Source organism: Triturus cristatus, chromosome 2_1, assembly GCF_964204655.1.
Source record: "Triturus cristatus chromosome 2_1, aTriCri1.1, whole genome shotgun sequence".
Classification (NCBI taxonomy): Eukaryota; Metazoa; Chordata; class Amphibia; order Caudata; family Salamandridae; genus Triturus; species Triturus cristatus.
In genome coordinates, this window is record NC_140581.1 from 125,085,575 (window position 1) to 125,105,876 (window position 20,302).

Genomic DNA, 20,302 nt, shown 5'->3' on the forward strand with positions numbered 1-20,302 from the left:
GTAATGCCCCAGTAGGTCTTGAATCTGATCTTAACCTATCTCATGTGCGCTCCCTTTGAGCCTCATCACAACTGCCCTCTTAGGGTCCTCACTCTGAAGACTGCTTTTTCTTGTTGCCATCACCTCTGCTATTTGAGTGAGTGAGCTTCAGGCTTTGTCTTCTAAACCTCCCTTTCTTGCTGTTTATCCGGACAAAGTAATCCTTCGCACAAGGAATTTTGTTTCTTCCCAAAGTGGTTACCGCTTTCCATATACTTCAGACCACCACTTTGCCCACCTTCTTTCCACCTCTGCACCCTTCCAAGGAGGAGGATGAACTCTTTCGGATATGTGGGGGCTAAGAAAGGTGCGGCTGTGCACAAACGCACCATCTCTCGATGGATTATCCTATGCATTAAAATCTGCTACTCCTTGGCAGAGAAGGAAGCCCCATTGGGACTGCGTGCCCACTCCACCAGGGTGACAGCAGCTACTACTGCCTTGGGGCGTGGAGTCCCACTCCTTGACATCTGTCAGGCGGCCACGTGGGCATCTCTGCACACGTTCACCAAACTCTATTGCCTGGGCAGCCAAGTCTGGAGATACAGCAACTTTGGCCGTTCTGTTCTCCAGGACTTTCTGGAGTGAACTTGGTTTGCAGACCCACCTCCGGGGCTGGGATTGCTGAGGTATCTAGTCTAAAGGTATGGAATCTATAACTACAGTCTCTTTCAGATTAAGTTACTTACCTTCGGTAACAATGTATCTGTAAGAGACATATGTAGTTATAGATTCCTTACCGCCCTACCCATCCTGCTCGTTCTGCAAACTGACTTATAGGGATTGGGACTCCTTAGACACCGCGACGTCATCCCGTCGACACCGACTCGGAGTAGACCAACGCCACCTACCGACGTGCAAGGGTGCAGCTAGTAGTGAGGAGTAGGGAGTAATTCTAAAGGTAATCAATCTATAACTACATATGTCTCTTACAGATATATCGTTACCGAAGGTAAGTAACTTGTTTGTGTGTGTGTGTATATATATATATATATATATATATATATATATATATATATATATGTATGTATATATGTGTGTGTGTGTGTGTGTATATTGTGTGTGTGTATATATATATATATGTATGTGTGTGTGTGTGTATGTGTATATATATAATCTACTGGCGGTCGCCAGTAGATAGTTATAGTTAGGACTTATTTTCCATAGGAAATCCGCAACTATTCCCAATAAGTCTGGCGCCGGTTGACGAATCTTCGCGAAATTTTCCAAACCTTTGGCCAGCTCCGCTCCGCTCCTACCCTGAAAGTTTCGTGGTGATTCATCAAGCGGGGGCCGAGAAAAAAGGGGATCCCAAAACGTGTTTTCCCCATGCAATTTCATATAGGATCTGTTGTCGCAGCTACAGCCCGAACCGCTGAACGGAATTACACCAAATTTGGCAGAGGTAGTCCTCAGTTCAGACTCGTGCCTTTTGCATAAATGGTGTGAATCCGTTCAGTAGTTCCTGAGAACATTAGAGTTAAAAGCACATATATATCTATGGCCGGGGAGGATCCGCGCACCCTACCCGCACCGTAAGCGCACCCTCCCCGAACCGAGCGCGCACCCTCCCGATCGCGCGCTGAATGCTAATTGGCTGTCGAGTGTCTGTCTACGTTCGAAATCAGGAACTGTTGGCGGCCATTTTCTGCCTCGGTAGAAGCGAGGCTGAAGAAGCAAGGGGAATAAGTGTGTAAAACATATAAAGGGGGCAGAGTGGAAATACTCTGACCCTCTAGAGGTGCTTAGGGGTTCCCAGAAAGACCCCATGGGGCCCCCTTTTTAAAAAAGAAAACCCCAAAAAACGGCGAAATGCGCGCAGGATGCGCGCATCCTATCGCGTTTGGTGCACGGGTCCTCTCGCGTTGGGTGCGCGGATCCAAAAACATGGGGAAAAAATATATAAAATAAAGTTTTGAACATATAGTTAAAAAAATATTTTAAAAAATGTTTGAAAAACCCATTAAATTCAAATAATATTTTTTAATTTTTAAAAGAATTAATTGAAAAAATAAGTTTAAAAAACGGTGATAAAGTATTTTTTTTAAAAAACATAATTAATGAAATTGACACACTGAATTGGAAAAATATAGAAATCCAATCAAAATCATTAAACATGATATCTTTAGAGATAAGTTATAGATAGGAATTAGCATTTAAAAAACCTTTGAAATTCACTGAAAAAACCATAGGTTTCATGCACGTTATAGTTAGGAATTGGCATTTAAAAAACCTTTGAAAGTCACTGAAAAAACCATAGGTTTCAGGGGCGTTATAGTTAGGAATTGGCATTTAAAAAACCTTAGAAATTCACTGAAAAAACCATAGGTTCCAGGGGCGTTATAGTTAGCTGGATATTTCCCTCGTACAAAACCCTAGAAATTCCCCTGTTATAGTTAGTTCAGCTAACTATAACTCGCGCCCCCGCAATGCACTGCTGATGACGTCACATATTACATCACTCATGACATGGTCAGTGACATCACTGATGACATCACTGATGACCTCTCAAATGACATCACTGATATAGACACTCACACACCGCCAATCATCCATTGAGGTACTGACACACCTAGTCAGTCGTGCAAATAATTAAACACAGTCCAATTTACTCAACAATACAGTTAAACACACTCAAGTTCACTTACTCATAAAAATAGTACCACATTCTTACGCTCTTATACAATCATTGATACAAGCACACACTCATCCATACAGCCACTCTCACAATCAAACACTCGCATATACCCACTTATATACTCTTACACACATATATATATACTGCCTTTCACATATGTAGTTAGTCACACATGTACCACTGAGATATACATTCAATCCCTAACACACCCATACATACATACTCACCCAACCATACAGTCCATCACAGATGCACTCTAAAAACCATGCACCCATAGAATCACCCACTCACACATCTATGCATAGTCACACACACCCTACCCACACAAACACTCAGGCACCCATACAGATACTCAGACAACCAATCAATAACCCATGTAGATACTTGTATAGCTATTCACAAAACCATGCAGCCACTTCTACACCAACACACAGACACATACAGACATTCAAACAGTTTAGTCACTAGTCTGCAGTAAGATACATTTAATGACTGTTATAGAGTCAGTTACGCACCTAGAAAATCATCCATTCACACACTTGTACACCCACTCATTCTTCAACAGACATTTCCCTATATATATTAAACATATTAAAACTGTACAGAAACACATACTCACTGGATGACGTCATCAGTGATGTCATCAGTGATGTCATTTGAGATGTCATCAGTGATGTCACTGACCATGTCATGAGTGATGTAATATGTGACGTCATCAGCAGTGCATTGCGGGGGCGCGAGTTATAGTTAGCTGAACTAACTTTAACAGGGGAATTTCTAGGGTTTTGTACGAGGGAAATGTCCAGCTACCTATAACGCCCCTGAAACCTATGGTTTTTTCAATGAATTTCTAAGGTTTTTTAAATGCCAATTCCTAACTATAACGTGCATGAAACCTATGTTTTTTTCAGTGAATATATATATATATATATATATATATATATATATATATATATATATATATATATATATATATATATATAATATAATATACACACATACATACACGCATGTGTGTGTGTATACATATATAGATATATCCCCTCGTCTGTTCTGCAGTCAGATTGCAGTTCTGTCCTGTATTCCAATTGGAAATCTCTTCTTGAGATTTCCATGGGTTGGGTTGTTGTTATTTTTTACCTATTGGGCCAAGTGTGGTCGTAAGTGTTTGCTGTTGGCAAGTTTTCATTTGCCTATGTTTTCTTTTAGGCTGATGATAGTAATAGTCTCTCAGGATACTCCTGAGCAGTTGGCATTGTCTTAATGCTAAGCCACCCAGGGTATGTGGCATACACACAGGTGTAATGTATCTGTGTGGTGCATATTTATATATAGCTTTGCCATTTGCAATAAGACAGGATATGTGTTCTATTTTTGCAAATCCTACCATGAGTTGTGGTTTGCTTTTTTTTTCACTGTAGTTTTATCTGTGTCTGTGTGTCATATCCTGTAGATATATAGTATGAGGAGTATAGATCTATACCTGTGCGTAGAGTATGAGTTATATAGATTTGAGAATTGTTTATTCATGGCATATTCCTAACTGGATAATTGCCATCTTTCGTCTGTACAGGTTCTATGTGTGTGGGTCCCGTGTGGTGGTAATTTTTTCTAATTACGTTTTCTCCAAGTATAGACTCTTATTTGCATCAGTTTTTGCTCTTTGATTAGTCTTTCCTACTTTATGATGAATGCATTTATTCATGTAAGCTCTATTTTTTCTGGATTTCTTAGGACCGGTTCCTTGAATACTTCCTTACTGGTGTAGGAAACTAGTTTATAGGTTATTCGTTATTGCCTATGGCCCTTTTAGTCCATAGGCTCATTTCACCCTTCATGTACTACTGTCCTAGTGTTGATGTCTTTTTACACAGTGTTATTCAGCTGCCCTTGGGGCATGGTTTTATTTTACGTTGCCTATAGGGTTGTTTTTATTCACTTTTCATGTGGTCCTTGCCACAGTTTTTAAAAGGAGCTCATGCTCTTTGCCTTCCAATTCCTACGTATATGTCTTGTCTATGGTTAATTTTGAGCGGCTAGTTCTCTCTGAGAACTATTGTAATATTAGTACGCAGACCCTCCTCCGAGTGGGCATAGCTATGGTATTTAATTCAAAAGTTAAGGAATTTGCGGCTAGATGTCTCTTTCAGATGTACAAGTTACTTACATTTGGTAACACATTATCTGGTAGAGACATAGTCTAGCCGTAGATTCCTTAAAGTCCTTCCCATCCTCCCTACTCTGCGAAGGATTTCTAGTGTAAGATGTATTTCCTTTATCAATCCTGGTTTATACACCGGTGGTCGGTCTGTTTCAAGTAGATATGTGCTTCATCGGACCATTTGATCTTCCCTTATGGATCTTTTCTGGGTGTAAGGGTTTTAGCCTTTTTCGGCACTGGCTTTATACACCAGTGAGCGTTATTTCATGTAGCTCTGTGATTCAAGAGCCATGTGGTCTTACCTTGTAGATTTTGTCTTGGTTTTGGATATCATTCATTTCTGTTTTCTAATAATTGTTTCAAAGAAACATTGATCATTGTTGGCACACTGTTTCTACAGCCAGTTTCTATTGTGGCTCGGCGTTGTGGCGCGATGGTTTCATAGAAGAAATTGACGTCAGTGCGCTGGAGGCGCCTTGTAGGGCTCCTCTAACATGCAACTGGAGTCGATGTCATCATAGTCATATGACGCTGTCTCCCGGCGCGCGAAAGTACTCCTGAAAAATATCCGGATCCAGTCTGGTCCCTAGGGAGAATTCTGCAGCTAGACTCTCTACCAGTTAATGCGTTACCGAAGATAAGTAACTTGTTTTTTCTGCCTAGCAATTTGTGACTTAGGAGATGTAAAAGACATTCGTGGTCTCAATGGACTAGTGTAAACTATTTCCAAAGTGCAAGATACTAAAGTTCCTCATTTGAGTGCAGTCTCAGCAAAGAGTGCCTATTGAATGATTATATTGTCTTTGAAAACTTCTGATCTTGACATCTCTTTCCTTTTTATTAGGTGCCTTTCATGAACTTGTAACCTGCACAAGTGCCTAGATGTGATGCAATTTATAATGTACGCTAAACCAAATGTCTCTATTATGGAATTTTAATATCAATAAACCTTAGAATATCTCTGCATGTGTAGGGGAACCAGAATATGTTTCAATAGATAATGTTTTCATTTTTGGTAAGCTTGAAGAAAATGTGCTAGTAGGATAAGGAGAGTTGTTTTTTTCCTTTTCACATTCGTTTTAAAAGTCAATACTTTTATACCATTTTTGCTTCAATACTTACTTTAATTTGTACTCTAAGAAAGAAAAGCAAAGCCAAGGAGTGGTCATTTGAAGCATGTACCTTTAAATACTGCAGTTGTGACACCACTTATATTGTTTGGGGTATGTACTATTCAAGAATGCTCTACATTGTCAAGTGGTTTGTTTTCCAGTTTGATGGGCAAGGATCTCTGAACACAGTGGTGCTTTTTCTCAGCTTTTTTCATTCTGATACGGTTTATAGAGTTTGCTTTTCGCGACCTGTAAAGCTATCATTGTTCTAATTTAGCTTGGAGGTAGAAAATGTTATTATTTTGATTTTAAAGCCTTTCCTTGGCTGATCAGTCATTAATATGCTGGTTCTTTGATAAGCGTTTCCTCCTGCGAAGTCTTTGAATGACTTGTCATGTCTTCTGGTCTCTTATATCATTAAGAAGTGCATTACATAGCTCACTTAACTACAGAAAAAGGATCTTGCCTATGTGCCAAGCGAGTTCAAGAAAGGAACAGGCTGTCTTGGAAATCAAACCCCAGCGAAAGATCAGGTGGAATGAATTGTCCCCCTCAGCACTTGGTGTTATACACTTGGACATCTTTGCAACTCCTAGCCCCTCCTCAGTCTTTTTTTTTTTACTGTGGTCAACAATGACTTGCAAAACTGTGGCGTTTGACATAGAAAATGTAAGTTTGAATTCAGGTTCATCAGGAAGCCATTCAATATTAATACATTGTTCGGCTTCCTTATCATGATAGCTGTCTTACATTCACCACTTCACTAGGAATCTCCAGCAGAAGGCCAATCAGAACTATAAGTGGCAGCCTCAATGCCCAGAATCAAGGATGCAAATAGCTAGCAGAAACAAAGGAAAAGAAACCTCGCGCACTATAAATGGAAGCTATTGGAAATTTTCTCCAGTTACTTTTATCAAGGGTAGTACAATTATAAATGTGGTAGACCGAAGAATTGGCTCCATACAGATCATGCTTACAAGACCATCCAGCCCTATATCAAGAGTATGCCACATCGTGGATTAATTACATAAAATGTTGCTTGCCAAGATTGGTATTCCAGGAGATGCCAGCTAACTCGAGCTCTGTCACTAGGAGTGCAGGTTCTCTTTTTAAAGCACTTTTATGGTCGTGTGTCATGGAATTTTGGTACCGCTTTTTGAGAGCGGGAGGTATTATTGATGACTTTTTGCATGTCACAAATGTTCCAAATTTTGAGTCGTTTTTAACATTATTCCGTATTCGGTAAAACTTGTGTACATAAAATTCAGGTACAGAATCTTACCTTTAAGAGGTTTTACATACTGCTAGCTTACTACCAGTCTTTCTCCTACTTAAGATTGTTGTCCTGCGTACTTAACACAGAAGGAACTACACTGGCTTTTTTTGTCCAGTTTGTGGTTTACTGGAAAAAAGTGGATTATACTGATTATACTGATATTATATACTCTTAGGTGTTTTACAGTATAAAGAGGCTCAACCCTAATACTTGAAGTTGTTGTTTTCAGTGACTTGTTTATTATATATGCAACCACCTGGTGCAAATTATTAGCTTGATATAAGGAATTGTGCATATTTATGGAAAATGTCTATGGTTCCCATGTATACATTTTATGATGTCTTATAAGGATGTTTTATTGTATTTATTGTTTTATGGGGATTACTCCAAATTAGATGATGAATTATAAATGTCAAAACATTGGAACAAATACCGTTTAATTTTTTTAAGTTATTTAATGATGGAATAGTCTTGATCATTTCTCAAAATTCCTTACATATTTAGAAAGATGTTTACATAATTGAATACATTTCTTGAATATGTTTTGGGTTAAAAATGATAAAAATAAAACAATATTAATTTATCGGGTCCACAGGCAAAGAACTGAAAGATCATTAGAACTTTTTCTACAAAAACTTTTAAAGTTAGTGTGGATAGATTATTATTGTGGCTCCATCATTGAACATTGGGAAATCTCATAAGCCCATTCACACGGACTGCCTTTCAAAGCCAGCATCTGAAGCAACACCCTGAACAACTTCTTCACAACCCCTCCTCTGACCCAGTCCTAGCAAAAATGAAGTTACCCAGGGAGTCAATGATAGAACCGACAAAGACAGATAATCTGTTGACTGAGTCAGCTACGTCACCCTCATCCAAATCTGTCAACTGTCAGTTACGTCGCCATCTACCAGAGCACTGCTTGATGTCGCCATCAATGAGAACAGTCCACAACAATGTCTTCTACGAGACTATTCAAGACGCAATCAACTATGACTACACTGACAATGACGCACTCATCAACAACCATACTGTCGACAAGAAGCAGATATCAACACCAAAATGTCAAAATCAACCCTAAGTTCTGAAAAAAGTCAATCCAATGACACTTATGGCAGAACACACATCACCAAGTAAGATATTACTTATCAATCACATCCACTGACCCAGAAGATGCAGATAATGGGCTCTTTGAACCAGTTTATAATGGCACACAATTAAAGGGGAAGTATCTGGAAGATAAATACAAGAATGTTGAGAACACACTTTCCACGGATCCTAGTCTCACAGAACCGAACACTGGAGTTTCTTATCAATCCTTCGAGGAATGACTAATGATTGGCAATATGAATATGACATATATGGCAGTCAGCACAAGCCTCACATATGATAAAGGTACCTATAACCGCAGTCAAGGAGCTACATTTAATGCTAGCTAATTACAGTTGATTTCCAGAATATACACCTTTGAATCCTATAAAGTAACCTTCAAAGCCTACATCTCTTTGATGTACGAGACCACAAACAAGGCCCACATCACCACACACTTGTCTAGGTGGTAAATGTACAAGTCAGTCAACGCGTTTCGCAGCTCTTACTTATTCTACTAATGATGAAAGGTCCAAATACTAATGATGGCAAAGTAGGACAACTGTTAACAGACACTCTTTAATAATGTTGCCCAGAATGGGAAGATTACGTCACACCTATTGTGGGTGATGCCTCGTATCCTGAACCTGTTTGTTCACCAGATATTGTTGGCTTTCATAATCTAATTTAAAGAGAAAGAAAACCTGCTTCCTTTTTGAGTTTAGGAAACCAGCAAGGAAGACTGTTTAAGGCAGAGGTCTTCAAACTTTTTTACTCTGAGCCCCCCCCTAAGCAAAATGTTTTGAGGTCAGGCCCCCCTCCAAAACTTTATGACAAGGATTGGGGGAGCGGGAGGGACATGACTGCGTGCATGGAGCGGGGCTTATGAGATGATTTCAGGAATACTTTTTCTATAGCTTATGAACTGCACCAAATATGAGACTTATAAAACAGCAAATGCATCAAACAAAAACAGATATCCCAAACAAACTGCTCCCCTTAATTGGGGTGTTGTGAGCCTCTCACACTCTTTGACCCCAATGTAACTATACCTGCTGCACTAATAATAACTGCAGTCCTGGGTAGCAGGCTATCTCCTTTACCTCTTCCCCTCCATGACGGATCATCACCTCTTTCCTAATGCTTGAAAGAACAATAAGCTCTGATGCCCCTTTTTTTAAAGGTAGACAGTCATAATTGTGATGCAGTGGGCCCCCCAAAATCCCTGGGCCCCAGTCCTGCTGCATCTGCTCTTTTATGATAACCAGCAGTGGCCACTTGCACACTTGGCAGCAGTACCAGCTTCACTAATGAATGAACCTTTTAAAAAACAAAAACACTTGTATTGTCCCCTTCTTTGGGGTATCTCTCTGAAGAAGCGGTCTCTGGCCATTTGTAAACATAAAAATGAGTCTCCATTCAGTGCTCCCTATTCTGGGCCTTCTCTTTGACAATATCTATGAATCTCGCTCCTTTCCTCTGTCTCTCTAGACCAGTACTGTGAGGCCCCAGGGGTCGAGAGGATTAGGGCTCTGCATCTGATTGCAACCCCACTGGCCTTCTACCTGCTGCCCCATGGACTCAGCTTTCACAAAAAAACTGCCCCTGAATGGTTAATACTGACTTTGAGATGCCTCTGCCTGAAATCGAAGTGTGGGTGGTAGTGCAGAAAGTTAAAAAAGAAACCATGGAATTATGAGTTTCTGCAGCAGCGTTTTCCACATAATTATCAGTGTATTGCATTTGCTACATAATCTGCAGATTTCAACAAAAAAAACTTGATTCTAGCTCAAACGGAACAAAAGTTACTTAATGCATGACAAAGTGTTCCAGAGCAGTGGAAGGGCCTTTGCAAAGATTGACTGGTAATCTTGTAGTTGCTTACTGCTGTATTTGGGTGTTAAACTGGTGCTAATGAGGTGAAATATTTCCCCTGACAGTGTTACCGGGAGTTAAAAGGACAAAATAATGAAGTAATGCTAACCACAAAATGTGGCGCATTGTGCCGCATAATTTACCTTTTCTTTCTGCATAATTTAGTCAAACCTGCCGAATAATGTTGCCCTCTTCTGCTGATTAATTCCAGTGGATCTGCTTAAAGCTTTATGGTGGCAAAGATCTATCCTTTTTAAGATGAGTGTGAGTTCCTGTGCTAGATACCTGTGCTTGTGGAGTTGGTGTTTGGGTGAACAGTGGTCCCAGGAGGGCCTTGTGCTGCATACAGCAGGGCCCAGTGTCATCTACCTTGTCAGTACTTTGCCAGTCCCTGTGCATTGTGCATGGGTATGTACCTATGCCATATGGGCTGATGACATTGTTGTCTGCGTCTCATTTTGACAAAGTTTTGTGTGTGGCCCACCCTCCCAGCCTCCCGGACATCCAGTCTTGTGTTATTGGTTGCTGTTGCCTTGGACATGGCCTTGCCTTGATTTGTGATGGGTGAATGGTGACGTTCGTGGTTTCTGGGTGTGGTTGTGTGCGGGGAGTGCTTGGGGGTAGGTGCGTGCATTTGTTGTGGTTGGCAGGCGCGCAACACCCATTGGACTCACAGGGCTTCAGCACCCCCCCTTCCCCCACGCGCCCCCCCCCCCTGTCGTGTGTGGCAGCCCGGGACGAGACAGCTTCCCGGCGCACTCACAGCCGCACTCGAGCACTTCACAGGTCTTTAACAGGCCATTTGCGTGTAAAGGAGTTATCAGCTGGGGTCTGGAATAGTGGAGACACTTACAAAAATGTCTGCATTTGATACAGCTTGATTACTTATTACTAAAAAGTATGTTTTGTAAGAACTTGTTTAATCTCAATCACTGCATCATGTTGCCGCTGCCTAGCTTAGAGTATGTAAACACTGTTTTAAAATAATGACTTGCATATTCACAGTGCTTTCTGCCACAGGCTGGGACCTCATAGCACTATATACAGGGCCATTGGAATTATGCGGCAAGAGAAGACCAAATTATGCAGCATGGTTGACTAAATTCTGCAGCAAGCAAAGGCAAATTATGCTGCATATTTTGTGATAGCATTACTGCACTATTTTGCTATTTTTACACTTGTTAACATTGCCCTGGCCTTTATTGCCCCTCATAAGTACCACATTAACACCCAATATATAGCAATAAGCAACAGAGAGGTGACCAGTCAACATTTAGAAAGGGCCTTAAACTGCGAGGTAACACGTATTGCTGCATTTTTCAATCTGCAAATTATACAGCAGATGATGGATTGTGTGTGGCAAATGCGGGAAAACCATAACTATGCGCTGTGAGTGCAGGGTGAGAATGAGGAGTGAGTTGTCTGAATGCAGGGTGAATTCCCAGACACTTTAAATTAATCAGCATGTTATTGACGGGCGTAGGGTTTCAGATAGAAGTTAAACTATTGCTACTATGGAATTAAATCAGGGAATCGAGGGTGAAGGAAATAAATAATGTGCTGATCCTGCAGCAAACTTCCAGTCTTATGATTAGGGTTGCCAGCTCATTATTTTGATGTTGCAGACGGTACAAAAATAAACAGTCACCTTTCAGCACTTATCTGTGCGTACTCAGGAAAGCAAATATAAAGCACTTTTAAATGTGTTCTAGGGCTGCCTGAATGTTTCATGACTGAAAATAAAAGGAACAGACAAAGTCAAATTACAAATGAATACATACTTTTTTATTTAAGACCGTATTTAGTGTCAAAGCAAGGTCTTTGCAGGCTCTTTAAACATACATGGCTGGCCTTTTTTCTATTGGCAACCCTTTTTTATATTCATATTCATGAAATGAATTTTCACACTACAGCAGTATATGTAAAATACAAATGTAAGGAGGAATAGGCAGAGTCGGGGCCCAGGGGGTACTGGAAAAAGAAGAAAAAAAACAGCCTCCATAACCAGTTTCCAAAGGTATGCAAATGGTCTTTAAAGACCTGTGAAATACCGGGGCGTGCTGGAGTCTTAATAAGACTCCAGACACTGCCCAGCCGAGCCACCAGCAGCACACTCACTGACCTCTGGCCCCACGGCACTCTGAGGGCTTCGGAGTAAATGAAGACAGCCTGGAAATGCAGCAAATAAACATCGCTGCACTTCCAGGCGTCTTCATTTACATGTCCTTGCAGAGGCCTTCGCGCCCCCCTGGGAACCCATCCACGCCCCCCACAGTTTGAAGAACTGTGGTTTAAGGTGTACCGCTTCTGATGGATAACCTGCCGATTCCTCACCTCTTGAATATCCTTGCAGCCACTAGACTGGTGCAGAAAAACGTCTTCCATAGCTCTTTGCTGACAATAGGGGCACTGGCTTCGTATCAAAATTGAAAGTGACGCCATAACGTGTCCCCACTTTTGAAAGGACGACTGCTCCTTGTAAGAAAGTGGCTCTGTATATACTGTTCCCAAATAGGTACAGTGTGCACAGAGTCCACAGTCCCCAGAGGTTTAGCAGAGGCTAAAGTTAGATATAACCTTACTCTCTAAAGTGGTAGCTTGGTCGAGCAGTAAGGCAATATCAGAGGACAGTGTAAAGCATTTGTTGTACACACTCAGTCAGCAAATGGTCTCACACACTCAAGAACTGAACTCTAAGCCAATGGTATTGTATCAAAATATATAGTTGTTTTATTTTAGAACCAACAATAGGTATCAAAATATACTTTCTCAGAATGAGATGCTTTAGATAAATACTTTTAATAGGCAATAGACTTTTGAATGCAATAGATACAGTTGTTGCAATAGGCAACACAATTTCAAACACAATTATACAATGAGCTCAATGGAAATTTCTAGTTAAATGCAATTGAATACTTTTTGGAATAATTTTCTGACCACAGGACTGGATCCTAGATTCAGTCCTGGGACATCTCCTGTAAACAGTCGAGTAAAAACGTTTTGATTACAGTTGTGATTTTTAACAAATATATGTAAGTTTGCAAAATCGACACTTAGAAGAATTTCTGGCAAAAACCAGGCAATGTTATCCTATGGAGGAAAATTAAGTTAGCGGTAAGTACGGTTGTAATTACTTTGCAGGGTCAGTCCTGGGCACCAAGATCCAGCACTGGGATCTCTCCTGATAGCAGGTGAGTAAATTCGTTTTAGTTATTCTGCTGATTTTAGATAAATATTTTAAAGTTTCAAAACTCAACACTTAGAAGAATTTCCAAGTGAAACCAGTCAATGTTACCCTATGGAAGAAAAGTGAGTTATCGACTTTTGGGTAAGTACTCGACTGGCAGAGTTAAGGTTCTGGGCATAGACTCAGGGGTCTCCCAGGGTCAGGTAGGTACAGTTGTTACACCCTCAGTGGCACAGGGGCAGCCGAGTGCAGAGAGAGTTAGGCCCAATGTTATCCTATGGGAGGCAGGGGGCCCTTGGTTGGTGGCCGCTGGCTAGCAGGCCACGCGGCTGTGGGAGCTGGGCTCCTGATCACTTACTCATGGCAAGTGGGGAAGTAGATTAGAGTAGAGGTTGCACTTCCAGGGGCACTCGGGCGACTGGGTGCAGAGTGCTTTTGAGCCGTCGGGCGCTCAATGGATTTCAGTGGAGAAGCTCAGTGACGAACAAAGGCTGCAAGCTCTGGGACGAAGATTCTTCAGGTACGACCACCACTTCGAGAGGTAAGTTGGGTAGTTGGAGGATAGGTAGGCACCCAAGAGTTGGGCACAGGGAGCTGCAGGGTGCCGGGTGCAGGAGTGCCTTTTGACGTCGGGATATCTTACCCTCTGCTGGTCGCGGTTGGAGGGGTCCCTGGTTCTGAGGCTGCAGGCGTCATCAGGAGCATTGAGGTGGGTCCATGGGTGCTGGATTCGGGGTCACAGTCGCCGGGGGGACGTCCTCGTGGTCTTTGTCCACTCCGGCACAGGCCAGGCTTGGGGGGTGCAGAGTGTGCAGGAGTTGCGGTTCCTGGCGGATGCCAGGGGCTTGTTACTTGCTTTGAGCAGTACCACTGCTCGTGGGAGTCCCAGTTAGAGTCACAAGGCAGTCAGGTCCTCTGGGGTTTTTGAGGTTGCTGACCAATGGAGACGCCGGGGTTTAGCAGGAGCAGGTTCGAGGGTCGACAGGCCGGTAGGGCTGGGGCCAAATCAATTAGTGTCTTCCTCTTGTTAGCAGCTGCACGGCAGGTCTTCTTGTTTCTTGATCTTCTTGCTTGTTTCGTTTTGTCTGTATCTGAGGAAGGAAGGTTCAGGGTGCCCCTAAATACTACATTTAGGGGCGTTACAGGTAGGTAAAGCGCAGGGACAAATGGGTCCCTTCCTTGGGGTGGGTACACCCCCTATCCTGCCACTCTCCTGTGGGAGGGGGGCAGTAGCCTAATCCTGATTGGGCAGGGCTCCCCATCTTCAAGATGGCGAGAGCCCGGAGATGTGCTTCACCTCTCCTCCCCCACCTGAGGGGTGGGGTTGACAGAGGCTGGCACACCCCCTTTCCTTCCTTGGGGTTCCTGCCAGAGTGGGGGTCAGAACCGGTGGGGGCCAGTTGCTGAGTACAACAAGTGAAGCTTCCCCTGCCCATCCTGGGGGAGGAGACCTAGCACCTCGCCCAGGATGTGCATTATTGCAGGCCCAGGAGAGTGGATGGCTCTCTACCCAGGGGTCCAGCAACATGTCTGCTGTGTGGCAGCCTAGGCAGCCCCTCAGACAAGACGTGGATTGTAGGTTAGGTTCACGGGGCAACTCTAAGTTGCCCTCTGTCGTGCATTGTACATTAAATCCCACACTGGCATCAGTGCGGGTTTAATGTGCTGAGAAGTTTGATACCAAACTACTCAGTCTTCAGTGTTGCCATCATGGTGCTGTGGAGTTCGTGTGGATGACCTCCCAGCACCATATACTCTTAATGGCAGCACTGCACTTACAGTGCCCAGGAATCGACTTGGGTACTGTAGGGGCACAGGGCTCATGCACCTGTACCCACACGACTGGCATAGGGCACCCAGCTAGAGGGGTGACTGAGGTATGCCAGGGCAGTGTGTGTTGTGGGCATGGCACACAGGGATGTGTGCCATGTCGACTCTGTTTTGTTCTGCACCCAGACACTCAGACTTCAAAGGCAGTGTGTGTGTCAGGGTACAGGGCCTCTAAGGGTGGCACAATAAGTGCTGCTACCCTTAGGGGCTTTCTCTGGTCACAAGGCCCTGGGAACCTAGGGTACCATTTACCAGGGGCTGACGTGACCAGAGATGCCATTGGGTTTTGGATGTCAGGGTGTTTTTAGGGAAGGAACACAGGCCCTGGGCACCTGATTGGCAGGTGCCCAGGGCACACCAAGGGAAAGTGCATCAGTTATCAGGCAATAAGTGGGGGGTTACTGCAACAGAAACCCACTTCCTTACACTCCTTTTTTATGTGTCTTTGGGGCCTGGAGGTCTTCAGATATTTTTGTTCTAAAGAGAAAACTATTCTCTTAAGGCAGTGCAGCAGCAGAATGTCACCGCTAAATCGATCAGGATTTAACAGTGTATAGAATGTGGGGATCAAATTGATTACCTAGGACTGAAAATGTCACATATGATAAAAGTGCCTTTAACCTTAGTCAAGGAACTACATTTAATGCTTGCTAATTACAGTCCAGTCGATTTCCAGAATGTACACCGTTTAATCCTAAAAAGCAACCTCCAAAGCCTACATCTCTTTGATGTATGAGACCACAAACAAGGCCAACATCACCACACACTTATGCATATACCACCTACACAGTCAGTTAACACCTTTCGCAGCTCTGTCTTATTCCACCAATGGTGAAAGATCCAAATACTGATAATGACAAAGTAAGACAACTGTTAACAAACACTCTTCAATATTGTGGCCCAGAATGGAAAGATTGTCACGCCTAATGCGGGTGATGCCTCTTATCCTGCACCTGATTGTTCACCTAATTCAAAGAGAAAGAAAAACGTCTTCCTTTTTGAGTTAAGGGAACCAGGAAAGAAGACTGCTTAAAGTGTACCACTTATGATGGATACTTCAACCTGCTGATTCCTCACCTTCCAGCCACTAGACTGGTCCACAAAAACTTCTTCACAGCTCTTTGCTTACAATAGGGGGCAGTGGTGATCAAAAGCAGGACTGTGCTGATAGCAAACCATGTCCTAGGAAGAGAATTAAAGCAAGAGTCTGGTAGACATGATATTCCTTTAGTGGGGAACACCAGAGGTAGGCCTGTTCGGGAATGCAAGAAGCGCAAAATTCCAGCTCTTCGCATGCAGTAACTACCATCCACTGTCCCTGGGGACTTCTTTGTTGATAAAATATTATGGGAGGTTTGCCTACGCCTATGACCCCGTACCACTGATACCCCTAGCTATTTCGAATTTTAAAGCTGTTAAAATGACTCTAATCTTTTTGGCTCCTTGATGGCCACATTAGCTACTTGTACATAGTGCAAGAGAATTGTCTGGCTACCAATTCACAAGGACACGCTTGCAATACGAGTGCACAGTTATTCACTCAAACCCAGGAGAAGTAAAATTGATAGCTTGTCTCCTGAAATGAGCAAAAAGGCAATTTCCAACACCAGAGTAGGTCTGCAGCTGAGTTAGGTTTCAGGTCTAATGAAGACACGCTTTAATCCTCTGTACAAAGCTTCACTCAAGTTTCTCACTCTGTGCTGTTCGAGGTCGCGCAGACACCACCACCACTCGTCTTCGAAGTCTGTGCACTCCTCAGGTACCTCACAGCACAAGAAGTCGTCAAAGTGGTATTGTCGCTTTTCGACTTCTCCCCGTCCGTCGGCCGACGTGACCAGGGATGCGTGTGGTGCCCCTCCCGCAGCTCTGTGTACGGAGCCTGAAGGGTCGGCTCCAAGTTTCTCTCCCTTTCCAGGGCCCCGAGCAACCCCTGCCCAGCTTCGAAGTTTTTACGAAGCGATGCATGCCCTCTTTGGGCAGCCCGACTCCGCTGGCGTGCCTTTGGGACTCGGCTGGGGGCCCTGGGCCGTCGGCGACTTTGGCCTCGGCACCACAGGGGCCCCTTGGATCCCGGCCTGGATCCAGATGGGCGCCGGTCGACCTCATAACACCTCCGGCACAGATTCCACAGGCACCACGCCCGCCGCCGATGCCGGTTGTGTTTCCAGCCGGCGCCGACCCCGGCCTCCACCCTGACGTGGATATCGAGCCGGACTGACGTCGACCAACGCCGGATCCAGCGCAGACAGGTACTTTTGTACCCTTGTTCTACCCTGATTCTTTCAGGCCAGATTGGCAACCAGAGAAGGGTGAGGTGAACTGGGAGTGGTCTTTGCACTCCTCAGGTACGTCACAGCACAAGAAGTCATCGAAGTGGTATTGTCGCTTTTCGACTTCTCCCCGTCCGTCGGCCGACATGACCAGGGATACGTGTGGTGCCCCTCCCGCAGCTCTGTGTACGGAGCCTGAAGGGTCGGCTCCAAGTTTCCCTCCCTTTCCAGGACCCCGAGCAACCCCTGCCCAGCTTCGAAGTTTTTACGAAGCGATGCATGCCCTTTTTGGGCAGTCCGACTCCGCTGGCATGCCTTTGGGACTCGGCTGGGGGCCCTGGGCCGTCGGCGGCTTTGGCCTCGGCACCGCAGGGGCCCCTTGGATCCCGGCCTGGATCCAGATGGGCGCCGGTCGACCTCATAACACCTCCACCAGGACAGATTCTACAGGCACCACGCCCGCCGCCGATGCCGGTTGTGTTCCCAGCTGGCGTCGACCCCAGCCTCCACCCTGACGTGGATATCGAGCCGGACTGACGTCGACCAACGCCGGATCCGGTGCAGACGGGTACTTTTGTACCCTTGTTCTACCCTGATTCTTTCAGGCCAGATTGGCAACCAGAGAAAGGTGAGGTGGACTAGGAGTGGTCTGGAGACCCTTAAACTGACCAGTTGGAGTATGATCCGGACTGGAGAGAGCAGTGGTCTGGATACCTTCCCAGACCTTGGCATGTTGTCGTCTTCTACCGTGGCTACGGAGGAGGGAGCTTCTTACGCAGTGATATTGCATAGGGCGGCCAAGGCTCTCAACCTTGAACTACCTACGGTGGCGGTCAGGACTAACCTCCTGACAGAGGTGCTTCAACCGGCAGCGAGCTCTTCGGAGCCCCTGTTGCCGTTTAATGAAGCCCTAACTGACATCCTTTTGGGCACCTGGTCCAGGCCCAACACAGGGGCTACTGTTGGATAGGATGAATGCACACGCCATCGCCCCGGGCGACCCCACTTTACTCTCCCAACACCCCACTCCTGAGAGCTTGGTGGTCCAATCCTCGACTTCCAAATGCGCATTCCCTAACGCTCCACCTGATAGGGAATCCAAACAGCTCAAACATCTTGGGAAGATGTTTTCTTCCTCCATTTTGAGACTGCGGTCGGTAAACACCGCATGTGTATTGGGCCTTTACACCCACTCTGTGTGGGATACGGTAGCGCAGGTGCTGCCCCAGTGCCCAGAGGAGGCCTGGGCCCTGCTCTCCCCTGGAGTCGCAGAGGGGAGAGACTCAGCCAAGTTTACCATACGATGTGGGCTGGACACTGCCGACTCGCAAGGTAGGACGATTGCCACGTTGGTAGCCCTTCGACGCTATGCCTGGATTAAGTCGACTGGTTATTCCGGGGATGTCCAAGCTACCCTGATGGACATGCCCTTTGATGGCCGTCTCCTGTTCGGCGACAAAGCAGAGAACGCGCTAGAGCGCTTAAAGGACTCTCAGGCTACGGTCAAGTCCTTGGGCCTCTCCACCACCCGCCCTCCGCAGTCTGCTTTTCACCCCTTTTGTGGCTAAGGAAGGGATGCCCCGCCAAGGTCCGGCCAGAGCCATAGGCCGGCACAAGCTGCTCAGCCCCTGCTTGGCCGGGATCGTGGGACCCACCATCGTGGGTCTAGGGGCCAGCGAGCGGGCCAGTCCACCAGTGCCCTCTCTGCAGCAACCTCCTAGTCCGACCTTTCAGGGCCACCAATCGCCAGTGGGTGGCAGGATTCGCCATCACCTCCCCCACTGGCGCACCATCATGTTGAGTTTTGCAGATTTCCGTGCCACCTCAGTACCATCGCATGTCGGAGGATCATCTGGCCCTTCTCCAACAGGAAGTTGCATCTCTCTTGCCCAAGGGGGCCATCAAGCGAGTTCCTGCCCCAGAAGTAGGTCGTGGTTGCTATTCCCACTACTTTCTGGTTCCCAAGAAGGACAAAGGCCTGTGTGCTGTCTTGGATCTCAGGAATGTCAACCGCTTCCTCCAGAAAGAGAAGTTCAAAATGTTGACGGTAGCTCAGGTTCTGCCTGCCCTCGAACCTGAAGACTGGATGGTAGCAATGGACCTGCAGGACGCTTATTTTCACAACCCCTTCCTGCTGGCACACTGGCGTTACCTGCGGTTCACGGGAGGCCATGAGCAATTTCAGTTTACCGTGCTCTCCTTTGGCCTTACCAGCGCTCCTCGGGTTTTCACGAAAGTGATGGCGGTGGTCGCAGCTTATCTGCGCAGATCATGGGTTCCAGTCTTCCCCATATCTCAACGACTGGCTGTTAAAGGCGGGCTCACCCCAGGCTGTCGTCTCCCACCTCCAGACTACGGCCGACCTCCTGCATTCGCTGAGGTTCTCTATCAAAGTGCCGAAGTCAGACCTGCCTCCCTCTCAGAAGCTCCTCTTCATCAGAGCGGTTCTGGACATTACACAGTTTCGGGTCTATCCTCCTGAGCAGCAAGACCAGGATAATCGGGCTATGATTCCAATCTTTCAGCCCCTATCCTGGGTTTTGGTCAGAATGACCCTGCGGCTGCAGGATCTCATGGCCTCCTGCATCCTGCTGGTGGATCATGCCAGGTGTCATATGCAGGCTCTGCAGTGGGAACTGAAGTTCCAGTGGGCACAACATCAGGGTAATCTGTCCGATTGCGTCCAAATCTCGGAGGGCACTGCACGACAATTGCAGTGGTGGCTCACAAACCAGGATTGTGTGAATGGCAGACCCCCACCCTTCCCCAACCAGATATCACAGTGGTGACAGATGCATCGCTTCTGGGATGGGGTGGCCACATGG

At 45.2% G+C, this 20,302-nt stretch overlaps 1 protein-coding gene across 6 annotated transcripts in view; it reads left to right on the forward strand.

Annotated features, from left to right (window-relative positions):
• The window catches only part of UBAP2 (ubiquitin associated protein 2), a 1,669,217-nt gene that overhangs the window by 1,623,416 nt on the left and 25,499 nt on the right, over window positions 1–20,302 (forward strand). For 3 of the 6 annotated variants that reach the window (XM_085628825.1, XM_085628804.1, XM_085628814.1), the window contains exon 28: window positions 5,683–5,739. The exons of the other annotated variants lie outside the window; for them this stretch is intronic. In XM_085628825.1, coding sequence (XP_085484951.1) covers window positions 5,683–5,703 — 21 coding nt within the window. In that variant the 3' untranslated portion in view covers window positions 5,704–5,739. The remainder of the gene's footprint in view (window positions 1–5,682; window positions 5,740–20,302) is intronic. 6 annotated transcript variants of the gene reach the window in all.